The 15,279-nt window shown below is 44.6% G+C and overlaps 1 protein-coding gene across 1 annotated transcript in view; it reads left to right on the forward strand.

Moving 5' to 3' along the window:
- Positions 1-15,279, forward strand: part of snd1 (staphylococcal nuclease and tudor domain containing 1) — a 173,945-nt gene that overhangs the window by 40,444 nt on the left and 118,222 nt on the right. The window contains 4 exon segments of the mRNA XM_034579091.1: positions 409-509; positions 2,320-2,430; positions 3,949-4,021; positions 7,389-7,530. Coding sequence (XP_034434982.1) covers positions 409-509; positions 2,320-2,430; positions 3,949-4,021; positions 7,389-7,530 — 427 coding nt within the window.

The raw sequence follows: 15,279 nt of genomic DNA on the forward strand, positions 1-15,279 counted from the left end.
TAAAGTTCCAGGAGAATGTGACGACTTCACCGCATGTCTAAAAGCAGCTACACACACACACACACACAATCTCACACACACACACAATCTCACACAAACAATCTCACACACACACAACTGACAACAAAATTGTGTCTTGCGTTGAATTTTTTTTTTTGTGTGGGGCTACAAACAACCACAGTGTGTTAATACTGCTGCTTGATGGGACTCACACTGACTGTGGGGGTGACTTTGAGAAATGGGACAAACACACACACACACACACACACACACACACACACACACACACACACACACACACACGAGTCAAACCGCTCTTAACACTTATTGTTACCATAACTGCCGTTGCCTTCTTTTTGTCTGGCTCCTCTTTGACGTGTTCCTTTTCGCCTGCTCCTGTTGCTTTAGGTCAACGTGACAGTGGACTACATCAGAGCAGCTACCGGCCCAGGAGAAGGCACCCCTGCCTTCTCAGAACGCACCTGTGCTACAGTCACAATCGGCGGCATGTAAGTAATGAACCCGGCATCATCCACTTTCTTTCTTCGATTATTCTATTCAGGTTTACTGCCCTCGGTCTCCAGCAATCCTCACCGACGGATCACACAGTGCGTTATTTCTCAGTGTTAGAGGCTCAAGTAACAAATTTCATTTTATCACACGAGCTTGTCTCCCTGTGTGAAACTTTAAAAACTTCAGGTCATCGGATGCAAGACGACACAAAACAGTCGTTTGTAAACGCTTTGGAACTTCTAATCTCCCCACGAATCACAGAGCAACCTGAAAGTGCTCGGTTTTATTTAAATTTTCACGGGAAGGGTCGTCTCGGTGCAAGCAATTATTTTCCATCTACAAACACTGCTTTGAGGGAGTCAGGTTTATCTGTTTGAAAGGTGTATTCTACACAGATCTAAACGTCATTAAACTGCTCCCGGGTTGAAATTTATTCAGTTCTGTGACAAGAAGAAGCTTTAATGTCGCCTGACTTCAAATGAACCTTCAGACGTCTGTTCTCACTCAGAGAAATAACAGTTGAAAGGGACACTTATCATCTGAGTTTCTCCGTCTGCATCGGTGCTGTCGCATGCGCACACGGAAACATGGCTCCCTCGTCTTAGCACTGTTGTATTGGAGAGAACATGCTCACACGGAGGTCAGGACCTGGCCTCATGACCAGTCCCAGCATCCGCCAACTGTACCAGCCGCTCTGCTCCACAGATAACAGTTGGCACACCCCCCCCCCCCTTATGAAAGCAGAGGGCAGGGGCCAATTCACTCAGTAGGACGGAGGATTTGACCTTTTATGACCCTGTCTTATACCGTTTTGCATTATTTACAATGTTCTTCCTTGTGCTAAGAGACTTGATGCTTATCTCGTACATGTTTTACATCAAAATTAGTGGAAATACGATGTTATTTTTAAAATGCAGGTAAACTCACCTTGAAAAAGGTGGTGACTAATTTCCATCACCAGTAGAGGAGTTTGCCTTTCGTATTTTATTACCCCGGTGAGTCATGTTCGGAGAAGCTCTGTCACCTCGCTCTCTGGCCAGTGTTGCATCTTGCATGATACGAGGAAAACGTACGCCCGGAAATTCAATTGCGTGTCATCAGTGCCAAAATAAAGACGCAGAAGAAATTGGCCCATTTCTTGTTTCCATCCCTGCCAATCAGAGCTGATTAAATCCTGTCCACTGCAGAGAAAGTTTTGGTCAGGGAGTGAAATCTGATTGTGCACATTCCCGTTGCAGATAAATGCCAGATGTGAGTGGGTGGCAGTGAGTTTTGACCAGTGAAAAAGGGACTTTACTTTGTTTTGGACAAAATATATTCTGCTTGAGATGTAGTTCAGTTTTATATTAAAATACTGAAAAAAGGTCAATAAAACATTTTATCTGAGAATGAGCGTCGTCAGCGCCTGTAACGCAGGGACACGCGAATGCACTCGGTGCCACAAGCTCGGTTTTCTCTTGTCCCTTCGTTTCTTTCTTCCTACACTTCAACTGGAACGCTGATGTCCAAGGGCTAGCCACAAAGTGCTGCATTAAGTACAACAATACCCCCCCTGCTCTGCCCTTCATCCTCTCTGCTGTACATCAGCATCACAGCGAGGAGGAGGAGGAGGAGGAGGAGGTGGTGGTGGTGGTTAGTCAGCTGTGCAAAGTCAACATTTAAGTGACCTTTGTTCCTTAGCGGAGCCACCTTTGGGATTCGTCATGTCCTTATTTTCTGTTTTGTCGAGCCAGCTCGCTTAGAATTCTGTTTGCGGCCACTAGCTTTTTTTATTAAAGTCATCTCTCTCTTTTTCACCTCCACCAGTAACATAGCAGAGGCTCTGGTCAGTAAAGGCCTCGCCACGGTGATCAGATACAGACAGGACGACGACCAGCGCTCCTCCCACTACGACGAGCTGCTTGCTGCAGAGGCTCGGTGAGGAACACACACACACCTGACACGTACACACACACACACACACACACACACATCCTTTCATCTCCCCTTTACATGAAGCTACACTCTTGAATGTCCATGTCTCTCACTAAACCTTTTACTACAGACCGGCAGCCACTTTCTACCATCGAGTAGTGTACGACTCTAACAAACTTCGCTCTCGGGAAGTGGAAGAAAATTGAATGTGACCTTGAGGCTTTAAAAAAAAAAAAAATTGCTTTTACATCCAATAGACACAGGTAAAGCATCTCAGCCTATCGTAGCCCCCCGCTGCTGCACTTTCCCCAGGAAACATGTCACTGCTGTCACATATTCTCTCATACTTGTATTGATCAACCCTTTTTTTTACTTAGCATACATGCCTGGACTCACATATATACCCTCCCATGCGCTGGATGCTAAATCAGAGTCTCTCTTTACACAGGCCCTATGAATATAATTATGTGAAGGTGCAGCAGAGAGATTTAGTACGTGCTTTATTACTCTGCCACAGATTAAGATCTGCTGGCTATAGGTAGAGCAGATGCAGCCACAGCCTCTTTTTATAAGACGAACCCCCCCCTGCCCCCTCTTTCTCTCGTGCAGTGTCACTGCTCGCCCGCCCTCCTTTTCCTGCTCGCCCCCTCCTCCTCCTCATTTCTGTCTTCCTTTGCACATTTTGTCCTTATTTCTCCACCATCGCCGTTTTCCACTTTTGTCCTTCTTTGGCCTTGCTCTTCTGTGCCTCCTCTTCTCCCTTTTCCCTTTCTCTCTCTCTCTCCCCCCCTCGCTCTCTCTCTCTCTCTCTCTCTCTCTCTCTCTCTCTCCCCCGTCCCTGGTGGGGTTTTATTAGAGTTGATGAGAGTTTTCTGTCTATAGCCTTGGTTTTATTTTTAGATCCCTCCGCACGAGGCCAATGGCCCGAAGCCTACAAGGAACCTCCCCCCGGCTATTAAACGCACACATATATATATATTTTTATATGCATGCTTTCATAAATGTACATACTATCTCAGAAGCAATGGTGTGTGCATCCCAGTGACCCAGTGGTGGCATCATTCCTCTCAGCAGCCGCAGCCACAGTGGTCATTTCCATCTCATGTGGCCCTTGAGGCTTTTTAAGGCAGCGATTGCCAGCACCGGTCATCATTGCTAAACCCCCTAGCTGGCTCTAAAGAAAGCAACCCATGTCTCTCCGCTTCTCCTCATCCCTCCATTCTAACAATAATGTCTCCACCAGTGTGATTTCTCCACCACCATTTCCACTATTCATCTCGAGCCTATAGATTATCTTGGCGGAGAGAAGGGAAAAAAAAAAATCCCTGTAGTGCTTCCAATTGAGCCGTAATGGCAGTTCGGGGAAGAGAAACTGGTATAAATTTCCATCCTGCTATCTACGGTAGTTACTCAAAGAGCCCTTATTTCTCCAGGTCTGTTCAGCCTCGAGCCTTGTGCTTTCTCACTGTGTTATAATGGTGTTGGTGATGTGTGTGCGTGTGCTTTCTGGTTTGATTCTAGGGCCATCAAAAACGGGAAAGGCCTGCACAGCAAGAAGGAGGTTCCTATCCACAGAGTGGCAGACATCTCTGGGGTAGGTATCTTTTTACGGACGTAAAGCTTTTACATGACGTGTATAATCAACATCTGTCTGTATGCACTGATGTAATTGAGTATTTTTAACTCATTTACACACAAACCCCCATGACTCTGCGACGCGTCAATGCCCAGAAGCCACTGACTCGTTCTATCACACACACAGTAAATCTCAGAAGACGATCCATAATCCTCGAGTCACCCACTACCCCTTTCTCTCTGATCCTCGCAGCCGGTTCCTTCATCTTAAAGAAACCGAGCGGCCTCTAAAAATAATCGGCACCATTAATAAAACCATCAGCTGTGCTCGGTCCTGGCTTGTTTACGTGTGCCCGAGGGCTTGATGGAGGCATCATTTGGCTAATGAAGCCTGATTGGGAGCGCTCACCAAATGAACCTTAGTGCAGCAAAGCCATAAAAAATCTGAGTAACGAGTAATGAGCGATTGGTACACATTCGGGTTTTTAAGCATGTTGTTGTAAATGCCACAGGAGCCGGGAAGCTGGTTTTTAAAATTTCATCACCGTGATGTGTTGTCTTGGCATCTGTTGAACCTCAGGGTAACGCTCCCCTTCAAATGTTAATTGTGTGGAAGCCAGACCGGCTTTTGTTGTAAATCAAACTCCTTTTTATGCGTAAAAATCATTTCCCTTGACCACTTTTATTTGTTTTCGACTACAAATCCATCTCTTAATGTTCCCCTCTCTAACACAAGGGTGTCACACTTCTATACCCACGTTCAGTCTCTGAATGGCCATCGTTATATACATTTTGATAATCCACGAATGACTCAAAATGGAACTTGAAAAACATTAGCCCCTCATTGTCTGTCTCACTTGAGCCCTCTTGTGGTACTCGTATCCTCTGCAGAGATCTTTGGTCAAACGAGCCCGGCTCAGAGTGGTCCACTACATCTGGTGGTCGTGAGCATGCTCTCTAAGTTGCTGTTTAAAGTGGCATCGGCATAAATTTTAACAATTTATAAAGACTCTTTAACACCGAGAGTACTCGAGGCTAATTTATGCTGCCTTTACATGTCAGTTTCGAACGATTCAATTGTTTACGTTCAGCAATACATCCACTAGAGGGCAGCAAATTTCCCGACAACAAACATGGCGACGCTGGAGCAGGTTGTGATGATGTATTTGTTAAGAAAAAGGCAAAAGCAGCATTTGTGCCTTTTACCCACGTGAAGTAACATCATATAAAAAGTTCTGCCATCGTTGAAATTTCTTCCTCGTGTCTTATAACTATTGGCTCTACTGCCCCCTAGATTTCCGGTGGTGCGTGAAGACGGGCAGAAGGCTCCGTCTGTTTCCGTATACGTACAAACCGACGTTGAGCATAAACAAGCCTTTAGGGGTCAGATGTTGCTCCCCCTCATTCCACATCATCATCAACATACCCTCCCTGCGTCTTATTGTGTCAGCAGGACAGATAAATGTCTACACCCTGTAAAAATAATTATGGCGGGGAATTGTTGTGCTGACTGAGTAACTCCCACGACTCTCGGGGAGTTTTAGTGCATTTTTACACTTATAAACCTCCAACCCCTTAACTGGCTAAATTGACCATATCCTATGTGTAGCAACGACTTGGGAGTAGTTGCGGGGGGGAAGTGCTCAATAATTGATTTACTTTAATAACACGGAGACAAAAAGTAATATATGCCACACCCTGTTTCCAGCTGGAGATCCTACGTCCAACTCATTAAAAAACTGTCCCAGTAACCCAGCAAAGGCTGCATCAGTGGGAAAATGATTGTGCTGAGTCATGTGTTTGTGTGTGACATGCACATCGATGCCATGGATCCCCTCTAAACGCTCCCTGATTAGCGCCTCCCTGTCATTGGTTCAGGTCAGGTGCTGTTCTACGCAGCTCCTCCTCGCTCCAACATTTCTGTACGTTTCCAAAAAGGACTCGAGAGGATTTGCAGCACAGTCCAGGATTGTTGCCAGTCAGCGCCGGTGGGCATGTGTGTGCACACCCGCATGCACCAGTTGTTTGGCTAGGCTAATGTAATGAGCATTCTTATAAAAAGGACGGAAATAGCAACATCGCCTCCCACCTCATCCTTCCCCCCCCCTCTCCTCGTTTCTCTTTCCCTCTGCTCCTCTGTGATACACACCAACACACAACTTTACACGTGCAGCGGCGCATTCCCCCACGCACATGGAAACACACGCACTCCCATACGTCAGCATCCTTCAGCTCGGCGCTGGAGGTTTGCAGAAAAGGGATTATGTACATTGAGTGGGATGCAGTCGCAAATAGAGCAGGGATGTGTTTAAGAACGTAGTGTGGGAGATGAACAGAGGTGGTGGGAGGAGAGTGGATAAAGCACTTGACTCACCTCGTACCTTTAAAGGTTGCATAATGAGGTCCTCTCTTCTCGCACGTCTCTTCACCTTTTATTTATTTATTTTATTTGTCACTGAACCAAGTTAGACTGCAGCGCCGGTCCACGAGCTGCAAGTGAATGTGTTTGTGTGCACGAGAAGGTGTTTGGTTTAGTTTTCTCCCACTCGAGGGACTATTTCAGACTGAGGTGGGTGGAGTTCAGCTGGTGCATCTAAAGCACATACCCTTTATTCACAATGTCATGTGTTTCCCACTGGTGGACTGTGTGTGTGTTGACCATCTTTTCTGATGCAGCTTTATTTGTTTTCTCTCGGTCAACACTAGAAAATGGAAACTGCATTTTTTGGATTCTCCTTATTTGAACTCGATCCTTCTCTTTGCTTCTACTCGCATGTCCACGCTGCCCCGCACATGGACACACACAAACACACTGGTCTGTGACTCACTGCTCTGTTGTGCCTACATGCTCATGCCTGGAGTAGGCACATAATAAATTATTTTTTTATCGTTTATGAATCTCCCCCCCCTGCGCCTGCATCACCAGCTCTTCTTGAAATCCTCATGATTTAGCTCCGCTTGTAATTCTGGCCCGGGCACACCAATAAGCTTGTGACTCACCCCTCTGCAGAAGGAGATGGAGGCAGGCAGGGATGAGAATTATTTCTGACTGCATGAGGTTTCAAGATGTGTCAGTGAGAAGTGCAGCGGACTCCATTAGGGAAGTCCAATATTTAAAGACGCCTGGAAAAAAAGCACATTTACTCTATCTCGTCTGTTTGTCTAGTAACTTCTCGTTTGGCTGGGTTTTATTTTGTAGATCCCATATTCAGATAGATTTTTGTCACTTGACAAATTGTCTCGTACACATGATTACTGAGGTGTCTCTGTTTGTCTCAAACAATCATACTCTATATTTTGACAAATGCCAGAATCATTAGACTGTATTAGAAAGCTGTACTTACTGCTTAGTGTCACATCTGTCTTTCTTTCTTTCTATCCATTAGGACACACAGAAAGCCAAGCAGTTCCTGCCCTTCCTGCAGAGGGCCGGCCGGTCAGAAGCGGTGGTCGAATACGTCTTCAGCGGCTCCCGCCTCAAGCTGTACATGCCCAAAGAAACCTGCCTCATCACATTCCTCCTTGCCGGTGGGTAGATCTCTTTCACCCTCCTGATGCGGCCACTTAATTCAGAGTCCTCTAAATGACTCGCCCCTCGTTGCTCGGGAAAAGTTCAACGGCATATATTTTAGAAGTGGACAAAGTGCATTTTTTCCGAGCGTTGCAGTTAGTACAGGAAATGCAGAATGTTCCACGTTGTGACTCCTGCCGGCTCCGAGGTCAGAGTGTCGGCCCCTCGTCACCCCGCTCAGCAATCGACCCCCTGACAGGGCAGGAGGGCAGCTTGATACTGAACCAACCACCACCCACTGTCCTTCAAATCTCCAGGGTTGTTGTGAAGCATGTGTCACCTTTGACCTCCCCTCAACCTGCTCTGTGCCACGTTTAGTAGTGTGCATCTTCATTAGAAACAAGCCACTGTGTAGAAGTAACAGGAGGCTGATCTCTGGTGAATTAGCAGGTTTATAACGGCGTCCGTTGAAGTCTCTTCATTCCAGATCTTTTCCTTTCCCTCTCCTCGTTTCTGAGAAGGTCATATCGTGAAAACTTGATATGTCCTCAGAATGTAAAGTTGGACCATTTGGCATTCAGCAAGAGTCAGTTATGTTTTCCCGGCCTGAAAGGTTGTTTTTGTTTGTGTTTCATCTGATTGGCAATACAAGGGCACAGAGGACAGCTACTGTAATGAATCGGAAATTTACGGAAGCGGATTGACAAATCAATTATCAGCTTTGGTTTTGGAACGATAGTTGAATAAAATAGGCCGTACAGAGAGCCTGATTGATAGATATGGACTTTGGGGGCCAACACCGATATTTGTCGCTATTTAAATATAAATATATACATTTAAAAGATTCATATTATCTCTGATCTATTCTCTAAAGGAAGTTTTCATGGTGCAGATACCCCCTGCGAAGGCTCAGCTGAAATTATTGGCCGACGGATAAATCGATCTGGCTCTAGTACACATGCATGTAAACTGCAGTGTTTTATAAGAGGCATCTAAACCATTAGTTGAGAAAATAATGAGGAGGATTAAACTTGGGAGTTAAAATAATCCATAGTTGCAGCCCTGGAGAGAAATATGTCGTCTCTTTAAGTCTTTTAGGCTGAGAAAACAACGGTGTTAAGTCTGGGCCGAGATGCAGATGGGATGAAATACACAGTGTTTGATCGCGGGTCCAGTCGTTTGTTTCCGCTCCTCGACTGTCTTGACAGTTTGCGCTAGTAATAAAAACACCGAGACTGTATCTTGGCAGCCGGCAATGATTTGCACATCCTCTCCGATCATGGGAATGGTGCGAGCGCGCATCCCATCCACAGCCCATGATACTCTTTTTGTTCCTGTTGCAATAGAATCAATCCATTTCAGTCGGACACTTCCTCTCCCGCTTCCAGCTGGACGAGCACCACACACTTCTGATAAACACCCAGATTCAGTTTAATTATGCGTAGCTGAATTGTTGATGCATTAATTAATTTCGTAATTCGCTTCTGATTGTCTTTGCCTTTCTACTGATGGGTTTCGTAATGAACATTTCCGTTTTTCTGTCCGCTGCCTGCTACTCCATGTAGTGACATGACCCTTGCCAATAGGCAATCAACATATAGGACCATGCAAGTTTTTTATAGCACTGCTTTATGTTTTACAATCCCCCCCCCCCCCCCCCCCCTCCCTTAATAAGATTACTCAACGTTAACACTTGGTGATATGAGGTATGTGTGAGATGTTTATATATCCTTCTTTTTTCAATGGGTTTTATTCAATCAGGGGTTATTAGCAAATGGTGAGAAGCACATTAGAGCTGATGGCCCCTGTGCGGGTTTGATTAAGGTTGTCCCCAGAAGAAAAAATTAATCTGCTGGAAATTGGATGGCGAGTATTGTCTACAATATAAACATCAGGCTGCATTAGCGCTGATTGATACACAGGATCCCGTCTTTTGTAATTTTAACTTCTATTCCAATTAGATTCCTGGAACAGCTCCCTGTGTGTGTGTGTGTGTGTGTGTGTGTGTGTGTGTGTGTGTGTGTGTGTGTGTGTGTGTGTGTGTGTGTGTGTGTGTGTGTGTGTGTGTGTGTGTGTGTGTGTGTGTGTGTGTGTGTGTGTGTGTGTGTGTGTGTGTGTGTGTGTGTGTGTACTTCCTTCCTTGTCAGCCTCTTTTCTTTCAGCTTGTTTTCTTCTCCTGGAGATTGAATGTTTATGAGATAAAACATTTATATCCTGAGGGTCGCGACCCCAGTGTTTCCCTGCATGTACTGTATGCCGTCGTATGCACGGCTTCCTCTGCGCGATAACCGATGTTCAACATTTAACCATACATGAAATGAAGTCCGTAGGCCCTCTCCTATCTGTCTACCTGTAATCTCAATGTGCGCCCTATCTCCTTCCCCTTCCTCTTTCCTGTCAAAGTTATCTTTCCATGTTTTATTCCCCTCATCTGCACCCTGGGCTGTGTTCAAAATGACACGCGCGTGATGAATCGGCTCCTCCGAGCCTCTTGTGTTTATCAGTGTATGAAACAGCAGAAGCTCTTTTCCTCAGAAACTAATGCATATCAGTGACAGATAATGAGCAGTGAGAACCCAGTTGTATAAGTGCTGGACACTGCGTTCTCACTGCTTTAACTTTAAAATCAAACAGGCCTATTATCACCGAAGTATCTGTGTGTGTGTGTGTGTGTGTGTGTGTGTGTGTGTGTGTGTGTGTGTGTGTGTGTGTGTGTGTGTGTGTGTGTGTGTGTGTGTGTGTGTGTGTGTGTGTGTGTGTGTGTGTGTGTGTGTGTGTGTTAAGTTGTTCTTGGAAGGAGGCAGTTAATGATGAAGCTGTTCAATTGAAAGATTGGGTCTATTGACACTAACACCTTCATAATGCATTTAGTCACATAACAATAAGATCCTATTTCTCTACAGGGTTAAGTATCATCGTTACTTATCACTCCATTCATTTTGGTTAAAAGAGGTTTTATATAAGATGAGCTCTCTTCTCATGATTAGAATTTGGTGGCCAAAGGTCAAGGTCGCTGTGACCTCGCAAACCCTGTTCTGCCTGGTGAACACATTACTTTAAGAACACCTTGAGAGAATCGTTTCAAATTTGGCAAAAATGTTCACGTTTTTTTTTTACCTCTTGAACATTCAAATTGGGACTAATTGTACGTCAGACTCAAGGATGAACTGATTCGATTTCAGTGGTCAAAGGTCACAGGTCATCGGTTGATGGAGTCTTCACCCTGTATTCATTAAAGCTAGATCTTTTATTCTTATTCATTTCAAGGGGTGACATTAAAAAAGAAAATTATTTGCAGTAGTGCTGCGAATGAAATGATCTCAAAGCATCAAGTGATTTCACACTACAAATCAAAATCCCCATCTTTAAGCTTCCAGCCTGTTTAACCAGCAGAGTTTCTTTCTTTTTGTTTTAGCTACATATTTGTCCTCGTGTTAACACTGAGCCACACTCATTGCAAGGGCCTGTTTGTCCTCAAAGCCTCAGTGTCTTCAATGCGCGTTGTCTCCTTCCCTTTTACCCCAAGTTTACCTTGATGGATAAAGACAGCGCTTAAAGACAAACGGGGGTGAGGAAACAAAGGGAAGCAAGAGAAGAGAAGCCCGCGCTTCAAAGAGGGCCGGAGGTGTGCTTCGGGGGTTGAAAGGAAGCTCCCTCTCCTCTCCTCCCACATCACCCTTCCTTTCTTCTCCTCTTACGCGGCCGATCCTGCGCGGTGTCACCTGCGCATGCAAGTTTGATAAAGGGTAAAGAAGTCATCCTGCTCCCCGAAAGGAAAAAGGGATTTGGGAGTGTGACGAGGGGAGGGAATAGGAGGATGATGAAACGACGGGGGCGGCGAAGGAAGAGGTGTGGAGGCAGAAAGGACAGACTAGGAATAAAAAGGAGGGTGGCGCTGTGAGAGAAGACAAAAAACAAAGTACAATTGATGTGAAGTATGTGGGTTTAAGGGCCTGTTGAAGCCGACTGAGGCCGAGCGGCGAGGAGGCTGTAAAAGTTTACTCGCTTCAGTAGCTTTCACCGAGTTTCAGATGGAGGCCACAGCAGGTGAGGGCGTACTTTGAAAGTTACTCAGAAAGGTGTGTTGAGCAGCAGTCTGTCAGAAAAGATGAAACAGCCATCACGCGGACACAAAGATGTACAGTGTCAGCGAGAAGCATTAGCCATCACGCAGCGGGTGGCTCAGTGCCATTCGTCTTGATTTTTGATATCGGAGGGCGTGCATGGTACTTTGCCCGTGTGTGTGTGTATCTGGTACACCTCCTGCCGTGTGTGTGAGCACAGGACGGAGACAAATAGTAGAGAAGGTGAGCAGAAAATCTATATAGACTTCTTTCCTAAAAATAACTGAGCGAAAAAGAAGAGGAAAAGTTTAGCATAGTTTCAACTTGAGGCAGCGAGGAAAGGTCTGCAAATAAAATGTTATCGTGCTCTGTCGTGACCTCTACATATTGGTGTCCTTGTTTGGAGCCGCAGAATTGCATCTCACTGCGATTCACACGTTTATTAGAAGTGTGTGTGTGTGTGTGTGTGTGTGTGTGTGTGTGTGTGTGTGTGTGTGTGTGTGTGTGTGTGTGTGTGTGTGTGTGTGTGTGTGTGTGTGTGTGTGTGTGTGTGTGTGTGTGTGTGTGTCAGAATGTTTGGAAGGCCTTGAGACACATTTTAAGGCCTGCCACATAATAAAGTTGCCGGTGAGGAAGGAATAATAACTTTGGATAATAACACTTTATTGGTGTTAAATTTACTGCGCTCCGAGCTGCAATCTCGAACCTAAACATAGGCTATGAGCTGCATCAGCCTATAGACAAATCAGTCATCCGCCATAAACCTTGTGCCGCTGCTGCAAGAGGGAGATGTCCTCAAGCCCCGGAAATACGCTCGTGTCAAAGCCTGGCTAATATTTAACGGAAATAAATAAAGAGTTGGCCGTGCATGAGTAGTTGGGCTGCTGTCTCGTGAAGGTGGAAGCACACACGGGATTCAATGAACTGGATGTCTGCAAGGAAAGTGGAGTGAGCATTCGTAACGTGTCACAAGTCTTCATTAAGCCCAAACCTCGTTATTTGGGTTAAATCATCCAAACAGCTACGCACAGGCAGCTAACGATGCCACGGGGCAGTTTCTCCTTCAAAGGACCATGTCTTTGAAAATGGAAGGAGTTGAATTAACGTTGGGCTTAAAATGTTTGATTCCACACAATTAGAAATGTGATGGCACTTCAGATAAGTCATGATACCTCAGCAAAGACCAAACTTTGGAGGTCGTAATGACATTATTAGCTAATATTTGGGATAGCTTACGAATTAGATAAATACATGGCTGGAAAAGAGCTTTACAACGATGTGAGAATCATTTCTCTGTGACCTATACTGAAAAGAGATATGATCAGTCAAAGTCAGAGTCCCCCCTAAAACAGTTCAGACTTCATCAGTCTGAACTTAATTACAATCTGAGAAACTTAAAAATATCCAATGCAGCATTTAAATAAAATGTTTATGACAAAGACATTTATTTGAGGCTTGATATTCTAAAGTTTAACCATGAACTTCATTATAATCATTCAGGAATCACAGGAAAAACACAAAACACACGGAAAATATAGAACTTGAAAAAATATAAATGCAGATCTTTTCAGCATTGTTGAAGTTCTGACATCGGTGCGTATTGGCAAATGAAGAAGCCAATTCCTAAATGTCTCTGAAATTCAGTTATTTGCCGGTATATTATTTGCCGACAGATGTATCAGTCAGGCTCTACTTTAGAGAAGCGGCTGCAGCGCTGCCTGAATCTCATCCGAGGTAATGAGGCCGAACATTCGAGGGAAGCGGCGAGATGATGCTGAGACAGAGGGATGGATTGAGAGGATAAAAAAGAGGGATACTCATACAATCCCAGGATTTTCCCTTCAGAGCACAATCCAACCGTCACCCCCCTTTAGCCTCTGTTTAATGCCCACCTGCATCTCTCACCTACCACGAACTTCCTGTGCGGAACTGACATGTCATGGCGGTGGAAGGAAAATACTACTAGACTTAAAATGTCGCAAATATTCACAATAACACCCCGTCACAGCATTAATTGTGTCCTTTCAAAAATGTGTCAAAAATATAAAATTAGTAACAATAATATTAAAAATTTGACACTAATTTCGTTCATACTGAGCTGACTTGACACAGGATGTGATCAAAACAAGTCAGGGGCTAATCCGCATGTACACCATTAGCGTCAGTGTTTACGACATGATGCATATTTGTGTAAATTGCAGCGGTGACAGTAATTCACAGCGGCCACGTTTCTTCCTCTGGACCCATTCGTACAGGATGCAGCTCATTTTCTCGGCTCGCTCGGCGGAGACGGGTCGACTCAATTCTGTTCTCGCTGTTGGGTCAACTGAAAACGAGTTCTCTTACAAAGTATAAAAAAAAAAAGAATCTATTAGAAAGCGCTCGGGAGGAATGAACGCATGTGAATTTATCCAGTTGGTTTTGGAGAAGAATTCTTCTGTGAGAAGAATTTCATCTGGTTCTCACAGAATTGATGCACACTGTGTTTTAGGTGTTGCTAAAATATCCTGTGTACAAACGCTGCATCTTGCACATTCGTCTCGGCCCCGTTGATAAAGGTGCTCGACCGATAGTGAGTCAGTCTCAGCTGTTAACCATGAGGTTTGAACTCGTTTTTATAGCATCAAATAACTAATTAAAACCAAACTTATCACAGAAATAATCCCTTGAATAAACATCAGGGTGATGAGAAATACCCAAAATGACAGAAAAAACATATTTGACATGTACTCTGACTTTTTATTTGTATCCTTGTCCCATCCACTAACACGGAGAAGGCCAGGTTTATGAGCTGTACTGCAGCCAGCCACCAGGTGGCGATTGAGATGCTTTAGCTTCCCGTTTGGGGAGCTGTCATGTCGACCATCTTTATAAATGTGCGTTATACACGTGACGTGTTAGATTTCTTGTCGAGAGTTAGAAGAGAGAGTTTGCCAGAGTTCAAAAAGTCTAAAAAAACTCAATCTTTCTCCTGTTTAAGTCTTAAATATTTTAAAATATTAAGTACATGGTTAAGGTAGGTCATATAAATGTAACATTTAACACTACTACTACTAGTCTACCATATCTTCAATTATGAGGAAGTGTAGTTATTCTGGGACAAAGATATTCCTTCATATCTGTCATAGATCCTCTGATTCCTTCATTATCATCTCAAATCTTCAATATAACTTTTTGAAACCCTGGAATATCAGTGGTGGATGGAGTTTTTTTAATATATTTATTTAACGTTTTTTTCTTGAGAGCGAGGCCAAGAAACAAAAGGATGTGCGTGCATGCTTGAGCAAGAACAGTTTTTAGTTTGCGCTAAGGGGGCAGGCAGTATTTCATCAGGCGCGTGGCTCGCCCCAAGCCACAGATTAAAACATTACGTCTTCTCCACGGGGGCCTCCCTGCCCATCTCTGAGTCACGGCTCCACGGCGGGGCAGGGGGAAGGAGCATGGTGGGACCCGGGCCGGGGGAAGAGATGCGAAGCCGCGGCGTTGTTAAATGAAATGCTTGACAGTTTTTTTTTTTTTCTTTTTCAAATCTGTTTATTCAGTTGTGCATTTATTTGTTCCATCACGCAGTCGTCGCTAACTCTGTTTTCACTTCCGTCTCTAAAGCCAGAAACACACACACACATTTTACGATGAGAATGAATTGTTTCTGCGTGTCTGCCTGTGTGTTAAGTGTGATGTCAGGAGTGATCAGCGTATATG

This window comes from Hippoglossus hippoglossus, chromosome 23 (genome assembly GCF_009819705.1).
Source record: "Hippoglossus hippoglossus isolate fHipHip1 chromosome 23, fHipHip1.pri, whole genome shotgun sequence".
In the NCBI taxonomy this organism is placed as follows: Eukaryota; Metazoa; Chordata; class Actinopteri; order Pleuronectiformes; family Pleuronectidae; genus Hippoglossus; species Hippoglossus hippoglossus.